The sequence below is a fragment of the Papilio machaon genome, chromosome 9, assembly GCF_912999745.1.
Source record: "Papilio machaon chromosome 9, ilPapMach1.1, whole genome shotgun sequence".
Lineage (NCBI taxonomy): Eukaryota > Metazoa > Arthropoda > Insecta > Lepidoptera > Papilionidae > Papilio > Papilio machaon.
Genome location: NC_059994.1, coordinates 288,726 through 310,478, shown reverse-complemented (window position 1 = coordinate 310,478; position 21,753 = coordinate 288,726). Strand labels below are relative to the sequence as shown.

The 21,753-nt window shown below is 31.9% G+C and overlaps 2 protein-coding genes across 2 annotated transcripts in view; one reads left to right on the top strand and one right to left on the bottom strand.

Moving 5' to 3' along the window:
• The window catches only part of LOC106711705 (neuropeptide SIFamide receptor), a 58,052-nt gene extending 37,314 nt beyond the window's left edge, over window positions 1-20,738 (top strand). The window contains exon 3 of the mRNA XM_014504086.2: window positions 19,686-20,738. Coding sequence (XP_014359572.2) covers window positions 19,686-20,454 — 769 coding nt within the window. The 3' untranslated portion in view covers window positions 20,455-20,738. The remainder of the gene's footprint in view (window positions 1-19,685) is intronic.
• On the bottom strand, window positions 7,837-8,546 carry LOC106711707 (cuticle protein LPCP-23). Its single transcript, XM_014504087.2, has 2 exons — window positions 8,474-8,546; window positions 7,837-8,292 (listed from the first exon to the last, which is right to left on the bottom strand). Exons 1-2 carry the CDS (start codon window positions 8,483-8,485, stop codon window positions 7,894-7,896), a joined length of 411 nt encoding a protein of 136 aa, XP_014359573.2. The 5' UTR covers window positions 8,486-8,546; the 3' UTR covers window positions 7,837-7,893.
• Window positions 20,739-21,753: the final 1,015 nt, after the last annotated feature.

Sequence of the window (21,753 nt, the reverse complement as noted above, 5' to 3'; positions counted from 1 at the left end):
TAGGTATTTCCGTTGCATTAGATTTTTCCTGTCTAAACATTTCTTCGTTAATATACTGTATTAGTCAAACATTTTTTTTAATGATAAATAGTCATCGGAAAGTGTCGTAACACAATATCGCAACAGAAAGGAAGTGACATTGATATAATTGCTATGAAGTAAACGGAAGGCGAGTGTTAAATGCAGATTGTGACCAGATAACTGATAATGTTATTGTTATTGTCTACTTTACAAAACGATTTCATTTAATTAAATTATATTTGTGCAACAATATAACTGGGTTCCGTATAATTATCAACTTTTTTTTAGTTCGGGCGAAATTATGCTTACCAACTTTCACAATATTAAAAATAAAATAACAACCAGTGACTCCTTAGCGGACAACAAAAAAACTACGTTCATTTATGTGTTTGTGTGGCATTATTGGTTATACGAACAAAGCCCTGTGTTGTTAATTTTGGGACTTTTAGTTCATGGCTAGGGTATTGAAACATGGAATATGGCTAGCATAATAAAATTACAAGTTAAAATAAATCGTAAACTTATAAGTGAGAAAAAAAATATGTTTTTATAAAAGGATCTCTAAACGCGGTGGTCTTTGAGGTCCCAGGCTCAGTGCATTAATATTTCGCAAAGGTATGAGAATAACGAGGTCCATTATAACATGTATGGTCGCAGGATGTCGGCGCCGTGCGGGCCTTGTGCCGCGCCGCTACACTTAAGGTCCATAGTAAATGTAAGGACTAAGAAAAAGGTCATTGTCACAGTTGTTGGTAAGATGCTTAGGACATAATTGTGAGCCAAATTAAAGGAATGTACTATAATTATTTTACTCATTACTACCATATATTTTTTAGTAATGATCAGCAAAGGTGCAGCCCATTGTCTAAATTAACTTCCCTTGACCTTGAACGTAAAAGCTTTCTTTCATTACGTAAAGATGTTAGACAGATGTCGTCCTCCGGCAGTATATTTGATTACAATGTTTTTTGTGATATTGAAAAAATAAGTAAGGATAAAATTGTACTTGGTTCTTTTGTTAGAAATATTATGATAAAAATTGTCCAAAGTGATAAGTATATCTATACTTACTTCTGTTAAGTATATCCTTTTTTATTTTTTATTGGGCTACATCGTCCCACTGCTGGGCTACGATCTCTTTGCATTCCACAATTCTTTATAATGTACTTTTTGTCTAAACTTTCCAAACATATACTATTAGTATAAAAATCGAAAAAAGCAAACAATAGTAACTTCTCCCTTTTAATAATTACACATGTAATAACTAATTCTTTTAAATATTTTACTATAGATTTTTAACAAGTAACTAAGCATTTATCTGTTTCGTAAAGTACATAACCTAGAAATGATAGACCTTTTTCTATAGTTGCGGCCTAGACCGAGTATTTTTGCTATTCGACCGCTGCGAGAGAACGCCTTGATCTTGGATTCCTGTTTACTGTTACAGTACTATTGAAAGTAATTTTTTATTATCATATTGTTCAATTATTCATGAGGATAACAAATAGAAATGCTTTTATATAATCTTAAAAGTATTTTGTTCTAATACAAATGGCGTATTTAAAACAATATGATTGATATTAAGTGACCTAAATAAGTGAGTAAAATTCAGTATCCTGTGTAAACGAAAACAAATTTGATGAGCTTATAACCCTTTTACGATCCATCGAGAGATTTTGTATTGAGTCCTTTTACTTTAAACAATTATTAATTTCCTCGAGTACTTTTATAATTACTTTATCATTGTAAACTATAAATATTCATTTAGAAATTATTCTTCTTCATTAAATTCAAGACAAAATCGGCTGAGTCGTTTCGAAACTTACCCGGAACAAATGCCGTATGCGGACATATAGATAAACATTTTTAAACTTGGTCTAGAAAATACATCAAGTACACGAAATATTTTTTTTTTACATGCAGACATTGAAATTTTATTCACTGTATATAAACTGTATTTAAGTAAACGTATGTTTGTATAAAAAAGTTTTTAAAATATATTAAAAATAACCGATCAAGTCCAGAAAATTCATTGTGAAAATTTCATGGAAATTCTTTTGTAAGAAAAAGTATATCAGATATCATCAAAGCCTCTTTCAGCCTATACTGATCGTTTTTTGTGAGATCGTTAATACTTATAGTCCGGCTGGGGGTCAATGTCCCCTTACTCCTTACAATGGAGTGAACTGGACAAATATGTTTTGTGCTCGGATCACTTATTATATTCTGACACTTTTAATGTTTGTATAATAAACGCATTACACATCTTTTTTATTACAATATACTCGTAGTCAAAATAGTGATGAAAGCTTATGTTCATAACACAATCATAACAAAATAGCATCTGAAAGATAACATAGAGATGGCCGTAGAAAAGTATTTTTTCCTTTTTTAATTACCTTTTTGTCCTTTAAATACAAATTTAGAAGCAATTTTCATTAAAGACGTTCTAGATGACGCACACTATTTGACTGCATACCTGAGTTACGCGTGACTTAATTAAAACAAGGGAATATCGCAGTTGGAGGAAAGGTATTGAATATTTGACCCTCTCATTGTCAGGGCTAACGAACTAATCACTAACAATATGCAGCGTTTAGAATACTACCTTATTGCTTCAATAGAATGTTCTAGATAGGTGAAATCACGTAATTGTTTGAAAATAATAGTGTTTAGGTTGTTTTTGTAAGGTTAAAATAGATAATCGTAGTTGTACGTTTTTTCTAGAGGCAAAATTTTGCAGATTAAGTTAGATTTTTTTTTGTTTTTGCGGCAATTATAAAATACTACAAGTAGCTACGAAATGAAACATATACTTGGACAGGAAAAAAATGTTTTTTTAATAAATAATCTTTTTACTGTTTCGACATTTCACACTAAATTTAACAGTTCCGTAAATCACTAAAAATAAATAATAATAACAATATTTACTACAGATATTAACCGAACAAATTAAAGAACATCTTCATTCTGTAGAAGAAAGGCGGCGGGGTAGGTTCCACTGGTACTGGTCGCATAGCTAGCAAACCGTAATATGGATATATCATATAGTAGGGCAGGACAGTCGGCGCGGGCGCTTCCGGCTTTTTCTTTTCTTCCGGCTTCGCAGTCATGAGGGCATGGATGAAGGCGTGCATGGGAGACTCAGTGGTCTTAGGTTCGGGTTCTTTTTTAATCACTTGTTCCAGTTTTATCGGCTCCGATGTGTAGATTGTTATGGGTTTTGATGATGTCTGTGGCAAAGGTAGCGCGAGGCACACTATTACCTAAAATAAGAAAAGAATAACGTTTGTAGAGGGTTTTTATGTATACCAAGAGTAAAATTTTTGATCAGTACGTTTGACTTTTTTTTACTTTTTCTTGTAAACACGCATGATCTTAGGAAGTTGTAATCAGCATACTCTTTGGTATCTGATCGGACAATACATTTGTATCTGGCAGCTAATAATTCGTCGTTGGACAAATATTAGTTTTGGCTGACAAAAGATTCCGGGGTCAACGACCTGCCTAGAAAGAAATAAATCGGCGGCAATTCGAATGTTTGTAGAAAGCTTATTTTATTTTATTTTATTATGAAAAATATTTATAACAACAAATTAATTTAAAACATTAAATAGTAATCAATATTAGTCATTTCTCAATGCTCTGTAACTACAGGATGTTCGGAAAAGATGTGTACCATAACGTACCAAAGATTATAATAGATTAAAAATTCACTACAATACAGTAAATCAAAATAAAAATGAAAAAATACTTACAATTAATAAGCAATAATCCATCTTGAATAAAACTCTCTTACCGTGTGATTTACCCAAGTGCCAATAGACCTTTATAACTGCAGATAAATGAAGAAAATTTACTTTGTTAGGAAAATAAACAATAGATTACGACATAACAATAGGGAAAATTCAGATGTTTTAGTAATAAGGAAATCTGATTTATTCACAAATCGAGGAAGTAACCATTGAGTGAGAATTAAACGATAGTTAATTTATTTTTATAATTCTTTCATAAAGTTTATTAAGAAAACAACTACTATTTCTTTAGATTATGACTTATAACTTAAATTTTCATTTAGTGTAGATCTACACTCAGTGTCTACCTTAGTAAACGACTCTTATCAGTGTTAATAACTTGTCATATTTATTTATTAAGACACACCAACAACATACACATGAAAGAGAACAAATACAAATAGTCATATTGCAAATGTATTTAATTTATAGTATAAATTAAATGAAAATTAGTTTGTATTTAAAAGCGCTTTTGTTGTAAAGGAATAAATCAAAATATACCTACGAGACATTTAATACCTTAATGTCCCAGCCACCGCGTCTTAATTAACTATCCGCCAAGTTTTCATATTATATTAGAGTGGAATCTTCAAGTGAAGTATCTTAGAGTAAATAAATTCACTTGCTTACGAAAGTAACTCTGATTGTTTTCTTGATTAAGAAGTTTAATTTATTACTATGGAATTTAAGATTGTTAATATATGGACAAATTATTTAAAAGGTTTTATTATTTCAATTGGTTGTCTAGTAAGTATTATTTTTATAAAAGGTTTAGAGAAAAGTGGTTAAATAAATAATCTTTGTTGCTATGATTAATATTGCAGGCGTTGTCACTCTCTATTTGCAGTCAATAAAATAAAACAAACAAATAAAATTTTATATTAAGGATATAGTAATAAGTATATAGTATCTTTAAAAATAAATTTATATACAAAGCTTCAATTTAATTATTTCTAAATGTCTATTTTATTTTATAGACATTTAGAAGCCTATCAAGTGACTTTGTTTTTACGAATTTTCAGTATATATGTGTGATGTACTTTGTAGACAACAGATATCTTCATATAAGTTACATTTAAACAATTCCCTACAGACTTGAGAATTAGGTATTCTCGGACAAGAAGGTCAGAAGTGACACAGATAGGCCGGGCTCGAGCGAATTCATTAATTAAGACTAAACAAGACAGATCGCGACAGTGGCGCCCTCAAATACTGTGATATGATTATTGCCTCCAGCGCCACTTTGATTGATTGTATTTAACGTTATATAAACTTGGAATCTATTCTTTGAATAGTTGTTTAATAGTTAAAAAATTACATAAAATAATGTTTTTGTATCATAACTTAGCATTCATGCATTTTATATAACTTAAAATGAAATTATACATAAAAGAAAAAATTTGCATATACTACGTAAATATATATCAAATATGTAAATATATATCATTTTTTTTTATAATAATAACATAACACGATACGTATGTGGTTTAACATAAGTAAATAAATACAGACTAGTACTACTTATATGTTTTTTTTTTTCAATATAACACTTATTAAAATAATGTCTTAACAAAGCGTTATTGAACCCATTGTGTCTAAATAATAGGAAGTTTTAATTTAATCATTAAAGTTAAAGTAACAAAGTTAGAAATACATTAGGGAACAAACTTTGTCACAACACTTGGTATGTTTAAAATTATCAAGTTTGTAGCTGACTTAACTTTGCTATTAACATATTATTACTTCACCCGGTTTTGTCCGTATATATTGCATACCATTTCACTTTTAAAGGAAGCATAGTTTACGACAATTTCTGACTTTATATATTTGTAGAGTGTATTTACGTGAACCAAGGAGATAAAATATTGAGTACATTAAACTTTAATATTTTTAATTAATATGTATATAGACCTCTACCGAAAATAGTTATTTTCAGTACTTACAGGCATTATAATTATTCATATTATATAATACTATGAATTAAATTAAATATGAAGTACTCGTACATACATAATTTAAGAACTATATATTTAAACACGACGTTTTGTTGTATACACATAAAATAAAATAGAGAAGAAAAAAACATTCATTGGTGCTTTTCACCACCAATGGGAATGCAGTGGGGCATGTACTAGTGGTGCGTGCCAGACCGAAGTGTGCACTGGATGGTAGCTGACGTGATGCACGACTGGTGTGTGTACGACAGACGTATGCGAGTGCAGGATCGGCGTATGCAAGACAGAGTGATGATAGACAGGCAAAGGATGGAACAGGCCCGGCTTAGGCGCCGGCGCTGCGTGCACCGAGAACACAATTGCTAGGACCAGCTGTAAAGTTTATAGTTTATTTACAATGATAAATCTAATGTTGATAAAGATTATTTTAATATTTGGAGTACAAACCAGTTAACAGATAGTCTTGTTAATTTTTTTGATAGTTCCGATAGAAAAATTATCATGAACAATAAATGAGTAAATTATTCATTTGGTTTAATTAATTGTGAAAGTTTTATATGAAACTTCATTCACTACACTTTGTATTCTTGGCGTAAAATGTGACGTATGTGATTTTAGTTATTTGATTGTAGTGGTAAATAAAATACTCACCAAACGATACATTTTGTCACAAAATCAGTAAACCGAATGGAGGATAAATTCACTATCGACTGAATGACTCGCGTATGTGTCTCTTTTATATATTTGAGACAGAAATTTGTCGCGTGCCTAAATCCTATCTTAGTACCAATGTAATCTAAACATGGTAAGGAATGTCCTGCTAAAAACATGTGATCGGATATTTAACTCGCGTACGACGTAGTTCATTCTTTGCGCAATCAATGCCTTAAGATAGATTGAATATACGAGAAAAGACTCGTTACAAAATCGTCAAAATATTTGCCATGGGTTTAATTTTTAAATAAGTAACCATAATAAGTTAGTACGGGTGAATTTTAAAAATTATGCTTAACGAATCGTTGTATAAACCAAATATGAATATATATTAGGCTCTTCGTATGTCTTGTATACGTATGTACATAAATCTTCAAAACTTTAGTGCCTTATAGTCTCCTATAGAGAGGTATATGAATTAATTACTATGCCGAATACTAGAATTTACCGGAATTAAAACCTAAAAGCTGTTTTATTAAAAACTATTTGCTAGTGATCTTTGTTTATTTTTTTTGTGTTCATTTTGATTAATAATTAGAAAATAGTAAAGTGCAATTTTTTCTACTTAGTCTAAACATATATCTGCGACTACTTGACCATATTGAATATTTAAAATCACTTTTTCCTTGTAGCTCTCATTTACACGTTCTCAGTAATGTAGATTAACCAAGACTTCTACTTTGACCAGAATTTTGTACGAATTGCCCGCGAATACAGATATAGAGTGAATTATTTCAGATTGTACAATCTTTGAACAACTATTTTTATTAAAAATATTATTAAAAACGTTATTACGCACTTTTTATTGAATTAGTGTACATTATTACTTTTCCAATATTAATAAAAAAAATTGGAACAAAATTACAAGTTACTTGTTTTCAGAAAATCTTAGTATATTCTTACTCTATAAAATATCTGAAATGCATGAATCTACACAAGTTTGTCAAATAAATACTTGAATATGAGATACTGAGCGGTCTCTGGGATCTTAAAATTACTTGCACAACCTTTGCACGGACATGATAACGAATAGATTTAAAAAGATAATCTGATACGTCCATTCAACTAAACTGTAATTATTGTAGATTGTATCTATATGCTCTTTAAAGAACTTTGTAGATGCCAACATAGTTGAGGTATGATGTAATCAAAGTCGAGTACTGACTTATTGTAAGTGTATAAAATTCCAAAGTATTTTTAACGTCTATCTTATAACAGGATAGTCAGAGATGAATACAAAATTACTTGAATTTGAGGTAAAGATACATGCAGTTTATGAATTACGGAATTGTAAAACAAAGAATATTAAAATAGTGTTAAGTTTTTCTCAGAAAAAAAAAAACAAATTTTTGGAGGTAATTGATTTATTACTTTACGTGGTGATATAAATAAAGGTAGGTTGGTATAAGTTAATGGACAGCGACTAGAGGGACGGCCTTGACTACGGCACCATGATGGACAACTGAGCTGCTGTGGGCGATCGCGGCGGGCGCGGTCTTGATCACGACTGGGGTGTGGACGGCGTGGACTACCGGAGTGTGGACTGCGTGGACGACCGGAGTGTGTACAGCGGTGACCACTGGGGCAGCATGTACTACGGGCACGGCGGTCTTAACAACGACTGGGGCAACCACGGCTCCGTGGTTGACGACCTGGCTGCTCTTGGTTATGGTAGTCTTAGCGCCTACTACTGGTACAGCAGCGTGGACGACTGGAGCGGCATGGACCGCTGCCACCACAGGTGTCTCGTGAGCCAGGAGAAGGCCAGGGGCCGCAGCGGCACAAGCCAGGAGAGCGGTGAAGACAATCTGAAAATTGCAAAAAAAATTTGAATAGAATTCATGAATTTAATTTAATTTGTAGTGAACAGAAATAGTAATATACTCCTAAATTATTAAGAAATGAAAAAATGAATTATAGAATTATGATGTACAGTAATACGAGTATTAAGATAATTTGTTATTCTAACGCAATGTAAAGATAACTTACGAATCCCTGCATGTTGATTGTTGCTTGTTTATTTGTTTGGTTATCACAAGTTGTGTACGACTTGGAGTGGCCGAATTATCTAATAAATACTGGCCACTGTCCGGTATATATATACTGGTCCTGCCGAAACCTCACAATAAACGCATGCAACGAACGTACTTGAAGCGCGCACAACGATGTACGAATGTAACGTAGTAAGAGCTTTCGTGGATGCGGCGTTTGTATCGAAATAAATTTTGTCTTAACGTTCGAAAAACTAAATAATTTACCATAACGACAAGTATTTTGGTTGTTAGAACCGTACAAATGATTGTTTACTTTCTTCATTAGAGCATTGTATGTGATAGGTTGTTGCACTCTGGCACCACATTTAAACATATATAACCAGATCCATCATCCAGAACATATCAATCTAATCAGATTTCGCTGTGGTAAAATAAAGCCAAGGTTTTTTGATCACAGCTTTCTATCGCTCAAAGAATTAAATTGTTTCAGTAATATTTTTAAGTTGACATTGACATATTAAAGAAATATCTGCATTGCCGCATCCATTGAGCTTTGTCATTCGATCATCGGAGGCTGCCTTCAGGCTGTAGCGGTTGGGATATAATGAATAAATAAATATATAAGCAATAGCGCCTCAAGTGGGTTTGTGGGCCGATGCCAAGATCACCGACACGGCACGACGCGAGATATGTTCCCGACCGGTTGTTATCGTGTGTTCTCGTGTCATAAATGCTTTTAAATGATATTTGTTTGTTGATTGATCGTCGTGAATTAGATAAACTACGTATGAATCTGTTTAATAATAGTTATGTAATAATCATTTAAAAGACATCATTATTTATGTATAAGACAAGTTTTTCTCGTCATCTCATCTCAAAAAGTCATTACCTTGTTTTTGGAGAATTTTTAAAAACAGAAACAGATTTAAATGCTAATATAGATTTATTGTTACTTTTATGAATCTAATTTTATTGTTCATTTTAACTTAAAGTATTTGTTATCAAGTTTATTTAAATTACTCATACATTTGTACTGTTTTGTTTTATGTCGTTCTCATTGAAGGTTTTCGTTTCAGATAAGCTCTGCTTCCGTCACTATAACCCGGCCGTGAAAACATTTCCGCTCCACTTAATATTTGGATATACAATATTTATTTAATCACATGTGACTCGAACATGCATAATATTTCTCAATGTTATCTGTTATTTTCCTTAACTTTCCGATATAACCTTATTGGTGAAATACCTCAGCTATCTGTATCTGGAACTTTCGATCGATTCAATTCACTATAAGTAATAATATAGTGTAATTTTATTTATGATTAACATCACCATATTGCGTACGAGAAAGGAGTTGGCTAGTTAATTACTTCATTAAGTATCGATTGATTCGATTTTTTTTATATTTCGTTCAAGGTTTCATTTATGAAGTCACCAATAACTGATCAATAATTTTGAGATACTTTAAAACTGTTTTACGTAATTGTAATAATCAATCTTAATTCATCCACATAGTATACAAGATGTAGAGTTAATTTTACTATAACCAGATCACAAAGCGTATAAATTGTTTTATTTCATTTCGGATAACACAGTTTTTTATTAAAAGAAGTATTAACATTTGAGCTATTTTGTTGTAAACAAGTTGGTTTGTACAAGTATTATCTGCGTCTTCCTGTCCGAGTATGCATTTTAAATTCAATATGAATTTTTCTATGTACATGTACTACAATATTCCTTTATTAGGCGTTATAGACGTCTCTGGTCCCTAGTTTTCACGCAGTGGAGCTATCAAAGCTGGCTTTCGTCTTACCACGTTAAAACTTTGCTAAATTATACCTGTTTTCTTTAAAATCTTGATATCATATCCTTGTGTTCTCATCTGTTTGAAGTAAATTACACTATACGAGAAATATATGGTAAAAAAAACGTAAAATTTTATTTTCATTTTATTTGCAACAATTTATTACTCGACCTTGCACTTTTAGAAACTTAAAATAACCTTTACTTAATTAAATGAGTTTACTTAACCTACATGTTTTTACTTGAAGTTGCCTAAAAAATTAACTAGGGCGCAAAAATAAGGTTATTGCGCGTACGTTGTCATTTATATTAATGGACGAAGGCTTTGACGGATCCGTCTGACGGAGAGTGAAATTGAAATGCGTAAGCGCAGCGTGTAGTACTTTAAAACGACAAGTTTTTTACAACGGTTGTAAGTAGGATCACCATTACTTTGGAATATCTCGAAAATATTTTTTTTTTAATATTTCAATTGATGTTAAATTAATGTAAAAATTATAATTTCTATGTTTGCCTTTTCTCAAAAATATAATCGTTTATTTTAACATCTCTTATGCCTAATAATGTAGTGTAGTTTTTTTAAACCTACAATCACTGATACTTCTTGAAAAAACACAGACATTAACATGTCTTAATACATGTTCCTGTAGTCGAAACCTGAACACACCTGAAATGTACATGTACAAAAATTATTTTTAACATAACGTGTGGTAACTCTACCGGTCAAAGTCATCACATAAGCATTACGCATAAATTGGACATGCCTGTCTGTCGTATCACTTTTTACATCTGCGTTTGCGAAAAGCTTCGGGATGATGTCGTTAATTGGTTTATTTACTTAACGTCGATATTAACATGTACATAAGATCGCAATCTCGACATCTCGTCGCCTCTCCTCCTCTGATAACATCTGCATTTTTATAGGTTTATTTAATAATCCTTGCCGATTAAAAGATTTAAGAAACTTGAATGATAATAATAGGATATCTTTATTTCTTGTTAAACTATCAAATTCCACTAAGCCTTGATTACAGTAGAAAAAAATACAAATGTGACTTATTATTTAATGTATTACATCTTTTAAACTTATATTTTATTGGAAATATTAAATTGAATACCTACTGAAAGTTCGTATTTGAAAATTCCCGTTGAATGATTTAATACTTAACAACAATTAAAGTTATGAATGCAATGAATAATGGTGAAATCAATTTAATTGATCTAAAATAGCTAAAGGTCGACGAGTCCAGAAGTTGCTTATCCTCGGCCGTACTGAGCCTTGAGACCACAGATAATAATAACTCTGTGTCGTAATCCATATGATGGTAGCCATCGGTTACATCTCTACAATCATGTGACGTCATAAATCATTTCGAAATTAATTATTACAACACGACCGCAGAAATTATGTGTTGTCTGCATGGTATCTTGAAGGTCAATAAATCTTTTGTTATTTGTTACTGTTGAGACTGTGGTTACTTTATCGTCTCTGGACTCTATAAGTTTTTCTTTTTTATAAACCCGAAAATGTGTGAAGGAACTTCAAAAATACTACGTCATTTAAACGTAAGTCTGTACAACTTATAGTTTGACAAAAAGTTACCGAGGTTATGAAATTATTGCCAATTCGTAATGCAAATGAGCCGACTTAACAACCGATTTGTTTCTATCGCATGTCACTGATATCGTTAATACAATTTTGATTTGTTTATCAATCAATGTAATGAGCGTATGTAACTGTAACGATTTGTTAATTATAAATGTAACACTGTCAAACGCGTTACTTGAAAAAATAATGAAGTGAGCATTCAATTTGCAACACTTTAGTGTTATTGAGTAGTGTTTACGAAATATGTTTTATAATTATAAATGTAATTGATAAAGGATATGGATTAATTAGTTCTAGCATAAGTTGAAGTTTATTTGGACAATTAAAAATGTTTCCAAAATTCATCAACTATAGTTTAGAATCATGTTGTATTGATGAGATATAAAATTACGTATTTATTTCAGCTACTTTGTAATAAATTGACTCCTATTTTTTAAGATTCTTTGACGAAAAAACATAAGTAGGTATATAATTCGCTTTATTATGTGACCTTATTATTAAATGGAATCCTATCTTACTTATCCTTCTGAATACTTAAAGAATTTGTAACGAAATGAAATGTTAATAAATCAAATGAGTTCGTTTTTATGAAAACTCCAATGGAAAGGACTTAGTAAAGGGAAAAAATCTAATAAAATACCATAAATAATGATTAAATTATATTTCTAGAAACAATAAATTAATGCAATGCGTACAATGGTAATGAATTCACGACTGGGACTGTCTCGTGGATTGTGGAACTGTGGTGAGAGATTGCAGAGTCTGGAGTCTTGAAGGTAACCAGTGGTGACGAGTGGTACACTAGTGGGGAGGAGTGAAGAGCCACGTGGGAGACCACGGGGGCGTGGTAGACCGCGGTGCCACCATGATTGACCACTTGCTTGCTGTTCGTCACCGTGGTCTTGGCAGCGGGCGCGTGGTACGATGTGCGCTCGTGCGACTGAGTACTGATCGACATCGGTACATGTACCAGTGGCGCAGTGTGGACCACTGGGAGTGGATGAATGACGTGTGTGCTGCCGTGGTCAACCGTTTGGCTGCTCGATGTAAAGGTAGACTTTGCTAAAGGAAGGTGGTAATAATCAGGCTCTTGCGCTACGAGGAAGCCGGGAGCTGCTGTTGCGCAGGCGATGGTAGCCAAAATGGGGATCTGAAATAAATAATACAGAAAAATGATAATTAACTTAAATATCGCACAAATATTAGAGGTTTAATCTTAATTATCTGAATTTAAAAGACAACTGTATTAACATTTTCCGCCATAGATCAAAAAATCTACATTTATTCTAAATTTGTTAAAAATATAAGAAGCAAAAACAATTTTGCGAACGTCTTTAATAATCAATTTCTGATCTCAAAATCTGCAATTTGTAAAAAAAATAATTCCACATGCAAAAGCAGTTGTCGTGAGAGTAAATTTAATGATTAATTTCGGAGCTCAACCTTTAGTTAGAACCTTTGAATTCGTTTTTCTTTTAAATTTAAAGATACGTCGTCTTCAAACATATTTTCAAATGAAATTTTTATTCTTTAGATTAGCAAAAGCATCTGACTATGTGATTTATTAATTAAATTCTGCACTTTGAATACTAAATAAACACTTACGAAGTATTTCATTGTGGTAGATGTGAAGTCTGGGGTCCAACTGATGGGTCACGAAACTGGCTGGTCCCTTATATATTGTACAAAATTATCGATCGGTCAAGATTGCAAAAATTACAGGGGCGCGTACTTGAAAAATTTCTTTAGACATGACACAGAGAAATAACTTCTTTCATATTGATTGCGAAACTGGTCACTGTTCAAACGCACCGAAAGTTGTGCCTTGAATTACTAGATCCTACTTAATGACACTATTAGCTATGTGTAATTGATTATTTGATAGTAATGTCTAGAAAGATTGATCACTATAATAGATCGCAGGAAGTTGCTAAGTGTGTGCATTAATGTATCGAAACAAATATAACTAATTGACATTAAAATTTATGGTCAATGTTACATACGACTTTGTTTAAAACTTGTTATTGTCCAAAACATTAATCTTCCAAAAAATGGTATTTAACTAATTTCGTTAAAAACTTTTAAAAGGTGCAGCAAAATAGGTTGGATTATAAAATAAATACCAAAAATAATGGGTATATTGCAGTATTATTTTTGGTCAAAAAACAAAAGAATATAAAATAAAGTTCACTGAACAAATAAGTTAAATAACTTGATGACAACTTAAAGTGTCAGATATTTCGTAAGCAACATTTTACATAGTTTATAGAGGCTTTAGTACACAATGGCAGATGATTGTATAACAAGATTCAACATTTACAGCGGCTCGTGGGTATTTGCGGACAAATTTCTTTATAAACATGTGAGCCCTCTACGGGTGAAGCAAAACAAGCGGAGGTGTGCTCCGATTCCAAAAATTTAGCGCTGTGTCTCGTTTGAAATTCCGAGTCGCTCTAAAATGTGAATAGTATTATGTCTGGTGATGCAAGCCTCCAGATGGTCGGTGCGAGTAATAAAGGCTTCACATATATTATTATCAGTCACATATATGAGTTCTTTTGTTTTACATATAGCTTCTTGTATACTATAACGTCTGTAAACCAACCATTGCAACATATCGATGATTTTAGGTCTTTTTTTCAATACATACATTATAAATACATATATTAATTCTTTATATTACAATATATAATATAACTTTAATGTTATATTCCTACTTTAGTTTCAGTTTATAAATTAGCGGTTCTCAAAAACATCTGCGGTAACATGAATGAATGGTCCGTCATAATGGATATTGCTTTTTAAGTAATAATTTGTACGTAAAAGAAATATTAATGATTTAAGATAAAGGCCAGATAAATATTCAATCCTTTCCTCCATCAAACCGACTATAATTTAAACTAAATGATGTGATTTATCAACGAGCTACCGTTTTGCACCACCTGACAGACAAGCCGGCTTTTGGCGCCTATGAGCCGGTAGCGAAATGTAAAGACTGCGATAGACTAGGACTGAAAAAAGTAAAAAAGATTTTTTTTTACTATCATTTTAGAGTATTTAATACCTGTTAAAATTGAATTACATACTAAATGTACCTGGAAAAAAATTAAGAAATAAATATTTAAACTTTTTTACTATTATTATTGCACATTGCCTTTATTAAATTATAAGCACTATACACTTATTCTATTATTAATTAATAGTTATCATTTTGTTTACTTACGTGAGTTATTTCTGAGTTAATATAGTTAATGTTGCTAGTGTGTCACCGCCTTTACACTTGAGGATTTAAGGTTAAAATATGTGTTGGTCAACCGCTAATTACACTCGAGCCAACTCTGCGGGCACGCGAGCTTGTTGGTTCTACATTAATTCCTTTAAATGAATTTTAACACTTGTAATATTGTAAATGCCTTGATTACTAACTTACTTACCTTTTCCCCAAATTACTTATTTAAAAAGTCAAGTTAAGACTACTACTTACTGCTACTTAATAATATTAAATTAACTGTGGTTATGTTGCTATATTTGAAAATACTCAATTTTCATTGTAAAAATCACTTACATATTTACATTAAAATTCCATAAAACTCTAATAACTATTACATCTCGTTGTTAACACCTCGGCTTCCTGCGCGATTTGCTCTTTTATGACAATTAAAAAGGCAAAGGTTCTTAGTGGCCATTATCCACCTCTCTGGCAGAATGTTTAATTCTGCTCTCAACAATATTGTTTTTTGAATTGCGACATAGTTTTAATGCTTGACTTCTAATCTTGAACGTAAAATAAATCTAATTTAAATAATTAATACTAAAGTATATTTAAACTAATGTACACACACGAAGATATTTATTTAAGTGAAATTTCATACGATACTCTTCTATTTTAAATGGGAATTGAATTTAATTCTTTGGATGTACATACTGTTTTGAAGCTTCCAAGTGCGACTGTCGGTAGCCTTAAGGCTCAGTTCAAGGCTGTATCGTCTCCAGATAATTGCAACAGACAGGATGCTTTATGTCCCGCCATATCTCTTGACTCCGACTAATTGTATGTATATTTCACGCTTACCCTTTTCAAATTAACTTCAATATTGAATGTAGTTTAAGTAAGCACAGATTTAATATTTTTAAAATAATATTTTATGTTCGTTATCTTTGCGTTATTTGTTTGTGTTTTATGTCCCTTTTAATTATGTTTTAAATTTCAGTAATAGGTATCACGTAATAATTAACCCAGACAAAATAAAATTTCTTTCCAAATTCTGAAGAATTTTATTGTGTACATTTACATTTTGGAATATAATTTTTTAATTAACAATAATAAACTTTTTAATTGAAATATATATTTAAAGAGAATAGTTAAGTTTTTAAACTTTAATTGAATATAATCTGTTGCAAGTATTTTTAAGAAGTTTTATTTAATCTTTGATAATATTCTTGAATTAAATTTATTTAGGAAAGTCGGTTAAAGGTCTTTGAAACGGGACATATTATTAATTTGCATCGCGACTTGCACAAAGTGACAGCTGATAAATCATTCATTGTTGGCGACTCGTAAAAATGAACTTTGCAGTAACAGAAAAATAATTCACACTATATACTTACAACAAAGGGACCAATTATACACAAACCAAACGAAACGATTTTAGACCTTAACGTAATGCATTACGATTTTTAATGGAAGTTTGTTTTTACTTTATCCCCATATATGAGATTTTTTACTGTAATTTTATTAATTTAGCGCCTTCGTTGTAATTAAATGATTACAATATGACAGCGGCGTGAAGTAATGAGTGTTGACGATATCCATTCGAGATATGGTTTAATGTTAAAAATAATTTATTGCGGTATTGTAAGATATTTGTACTTAAATGTTTTCAAACTTATTTACGACTGAAAAACGAAGATTAATATTAATTAAATCTTTTTTCTTTTTTTTCTTTTTGCTTGGTGTGTACTACTGTTGCAAATGTTATACGCATATCGTAAGTAACGATTTCAAGGAAACCAATACAATAATATTGATATTTTATGCGACTGTTATTAGCAAGGGGGCTTAGCACGAATATTTGCGATACGCGCCTTCGTAAACTCATCGACAAAATGTTACAATTTGTATGAGATTTGTTGCACAAATTTTAATTAGAATTTTGTCTCATAGTTGCAAGCATTTTCACTAATATTCATACTAGACTACTTAAGTTTTAAGGGAATCAAGGTTATAATTATCTGGTCATATTAAATTACTTGTTATATCTTTTAAAAACTTCCTTCTCCCGGTCTTAAAATTTGCATGAATAAAAAATGTAGGAAGAAAATTACGCCATTTTGATGTCAATGTCAAACTCAATGACACCAGCGTTACAAATCATTTTAAATTGTGACAGTTAAAAAGGGTTAAAACTTTGCTTGCGTTCGCAAAATTACGTTCAGTTAAAATATGCTTTAATTAATTTAATAGTGAGATTTTTTTATTGTCATTATAATTTGGCTTTTAATTAAAATAATAATAAATTTAAAGTTAATTGTTATAATAATTTTTATCTAGATTTTTAAATTATTGTAATAAAATAACTATTCACTATGTAACAGATTTATGCGCCAAGGCGTTACTAAAATGATTTAGATCTACAACAACAACATAATCACGCCCGTTACCCAGAGGTGTAGGCAGAGACAATGGAAATTCATTTGGTTCGGTCCTGACACACATTTCTCGCTATATTTCCAGAAAAAGTTCTTAAAATAAAAAAATTGAAAATACTTGCTTCGTCTTTTACTCGTATTAATAAATCAGGTAAAATACAATCGATTCAATAAATAAAATATTTTATTTACTTTATTGCTAATATCAATAACTGAAAACCAAAATGTTGCCCTTAAGTGATCGGTATCTTGTTAATTAAGAATGTTAGTCAAGTTTGTGTAAGGGGAGTTATATTCTTAAAGTCGTTATTTTTAACTGTCAGTAGCATTCTTCAACCACAGACCTATACAAAATAATAGAAAGACCATTGTTTTATTATGTAAATAAAAGAATTTAATGATGAATTATGTTTGTCACATAAGAAGGATTAAATTCCGGAAAAGACCGGTTAGTCGAACTGCTCGAAAACCATCTAAAAACCTTTTTTGGTTAATAAACAAAATAAATATTTGAACACTGCGTCCTAAAGAATTATTAGCGCCATCTAGTTTATTCATATCAAATTAAACACATATAGGAGTTACAGTTGCGAAAGTTACCTTTTCGCTTTTCATGTCGACTCTAACTTTAAATGTCTGTGGTAGCGATGCGGTACATTTCATCTCGTATATACTGGAAAAGGGCAACTGTGCTAAAATATTCCTGATTATGCCATCTCGAATGTCAACGCAGGATTACAGCAGACCGTGATTAATGTGTTTTGGAAAATTTCACGCAATTTAATGTGCGTGAACTCCATACGAGGTCGATTCGGCATCTCCTGTGCAGTTATTGCTATATGAATAAATGCAAAAAAAAAGAAACAGACAAAGACTGATGGGAATTTTGCAACATTGCTTCCAAATTACCTTACTTAGAGATATTACTTAGAGCATTTCCTCAATTTAAAGTAATATGTTCCATGATGGTATAGAAAATTTTCCTTCCCATTTATACAAACTTTTATTGTCAAATTTGAAATAAGAATGAAGGGCCTTTATACCATTAATTAGCATATAAACCACATATCAAAACCCCACAGTCGGAATTAGTTAGTCGACAAAGACCCTTTGGGACTATGCTAAATACGGGTTCAACGTCCGGTCCCGTGTACCCCATGTCTGACGTTAAAACCATTTGTCAGTTTGTCAGCCGTCCTCCCTCGGCCAGGTGAAAAAGTCTTCCGAAAAAAAGTCCTAAAATTAAATGATTAATATAAAAAAGCTCTTAGTTAGATAACATTCTATTTATAAGCACTAGAAGTCAATTTTATTCTGTTTGTTGGAAACGAATTCGTGACATATTAAATTTATGTTTTAGGTCAGCAAGTTAAAGACTAAAATAGGGATAGGTTATGTTAATATTTTTGTGTATACAAAATCCACACATTGAATTTCATAAGGTCGATTATAAAACGATATAATAATATGCTAATAATAAAAGCAAGGCGACTGAAAGTAACAACGACACGACAACTATTGAAATATCAAACGCGTTTGTCTATCGCTGACCTACCCGAGACTTATGAAGCGACACCTCAAGGTTTGTCACTTAAAGTTTGTGACACACCACTAGCATATTCTAAGGCACAAGCGATACATCTAGTGTGAAATAATCATCAATATTTTTGCCTTTAAGCTGAAGAAAAACATGACAAAAGAGTGGAAAAAGAAGGAAATCCCTTTCATTTCTTTTCGACGGTTTCTTATGTAATCTTTTTCTACGCTACATTTTTACTTAACTAAAAGGGCAAAGGTCTTGGTGGCCAATATGCCACCTCTTTGGCAGAATTTTTAATTCTGTATTGAACAGTGGCTTCATTTTGGTGTATAAAACATACATCATCTTTAATCTCGTCTCGATGAGAATGAGTGCATTGATTGATTTATTTATTTGTTAGCTGCCAAAACATTTTGTTTTAATCTTTTAATTGAAAAACAATATCTCATTGCTGCTAAAGCCCTATTATATAACCAACAATGTTGTGTTGTAGATTTGTACCTGTTTATATGACTCAACTGACAACAGTTTATTCTATACGTGGAATACAAAGAAATAATAACTTTTTATCACGCAAAATTTTAATATTTACTTTATTTGTTGCAGATTTCTCGCCATCTGGTGGCCTCTCAAATGCCAAATAACGAAGCGGCGCGCGCGCATGATGATCGTCTTCATCTGGATATTCGCCATCTCCGTCACCACGCCCTGGGTATTCTTTTTCGACCTGGTAGTGGTTTTCGAAGACAGCCCCCACGTACGGCTCTGTCTCGACGTCTGGCCCAACCCCTTGAGCGAGATACTGTACTTTGTTATCGGAAACCTCATCTTCTGCTACATTCTGCCGATGGTTCTTATTACCATGTGCTACATCCTTATCTGGATCAAAGTGTGGAGGCGCGCGATCCCAACCGACACACAGGATGCGCAGATGGAGAGAATGCAACAAAAGTCCAAAGTGAAAGTTGTCAAGATGCTGGTCGTGGTAGTCATATTGTTTGTGCTATCCTGGTTTCCTTTGTATCTTATATTCGCGAGGATAAAGTTGGGGGGGCCAGTGCAGAAATGGGAAGAGGACATATTCCCCGTGGTAACGCCGCTGGCGCAGTGGCTTGGCTCCTCCAATTCCTGCATCAATCCTATATTGTATGCCTTCTTCAACAAGAAGTACAGGAAGGGATTCGTCGCCATCATTAAGAGCAGGAAGTGTTGCGGGAGGCTGCGGTATTACGAGACGATTGCACTTCAGTCCTCGAGTACTTCGACTAGGAAATCATGGCACTATAACAACAACAACCACGCATCTATTACTCGTCGGTCACCTCCCGTGGACAAGAATGCTGTATCGTTTATCTTCAACCACACGGGAGTTTAATTCTTCCGCAACGGATACTGGAATTGGTTACAAAAGTGCCGCTGGAGTCCGAGAGATGTCGCCCTTCGGAGTGATTAGGGCGTGTGTCATATCGACGACTATTTTCTACGCTTGAAACATCCAGCACATTTGCGTTGGCAAATTTGTTATGGTACAAGAACCAAATTCTCGACCATAGTGAAATTCAATAAGATAATAAATAACTAAACGCAATCATTATTGTATTCGATAGTTTTTACTACTGTTAAGATATCTTTTTTACCTGTAACATTAGAAGAGGTGTAACCGTGGGTTTTTGAGACCAAAATCTCTGTATGAAAATCGTTATTCTTGTCATTATCTTTGACAAAATAATCACATTATGTTTTAAATGAATATTTTGGTATCAGAAACTTACTGTAAATGAAAGAATTTATTTTTACATTATATTGCCGCAGTCGCTAAACGCACAGACAGCACAAAAAACAAACATCATAACATCTCTTAGTTAGTTCTTATTTTTTCAAAATTTCTAGTCAACTGAAAATTTTAATTTAAATGTTTTATTTAATTAAAATAAATGACACCATAACATACTTTTATATATGTTTTATGCGTTTTAAAATTTATTTAACTCCAGATACCACAAGTAAAAGGTGTAATTACGCGTTTCGTTTAATGATTGTGCATGTCGGAGGTCTAACTTTAGTCTTCTTTCCCTTCCCATCCATTTATTACAATGAAAGGATGGGAAGGGGAAGTGGATTTGATGAAAGAGTGGACGCATAGGAAGGGCAAATATTCTATTTCTGTGCGTCCTATGTCGAATAAATGTAGGCAACGCATCTTCAATTGCGGATATTTATGGGCAGCGATCGTCGTTTCACTATTTCTGCGAATTCAGGTGGCAGATTGCTTTTTCTTTTTTATATAAACTAAACAGTTATTTATTTATCGTATTTAAAATATTACTTTATTACGAATTTATCGCCCTCTATCATTCCTTAAAGTAATAATTAGAAATTAGTAATAAAACGTTTGTTTCTAAATTATATTTATAATTTTTTAGAATTGATAAAAATCTCATATTTTTAATGTTATTTTTATTGATTCTAAATATATATTTTTAGTCTGTCTAATGTGGACAGAAAGCCGCTTTCGATGCACAAAAATAATTAAACGGAATTTTCTGGATAATATAATTAATTAAGTAATAATATAAAGAAAAGTTGTATAAATAAAATATATACAAATAAATATTTAGGAAAAAACTTAATAAGATGTAGTTTTGTATCTTTTTAATTAATAAGTTAATAAATT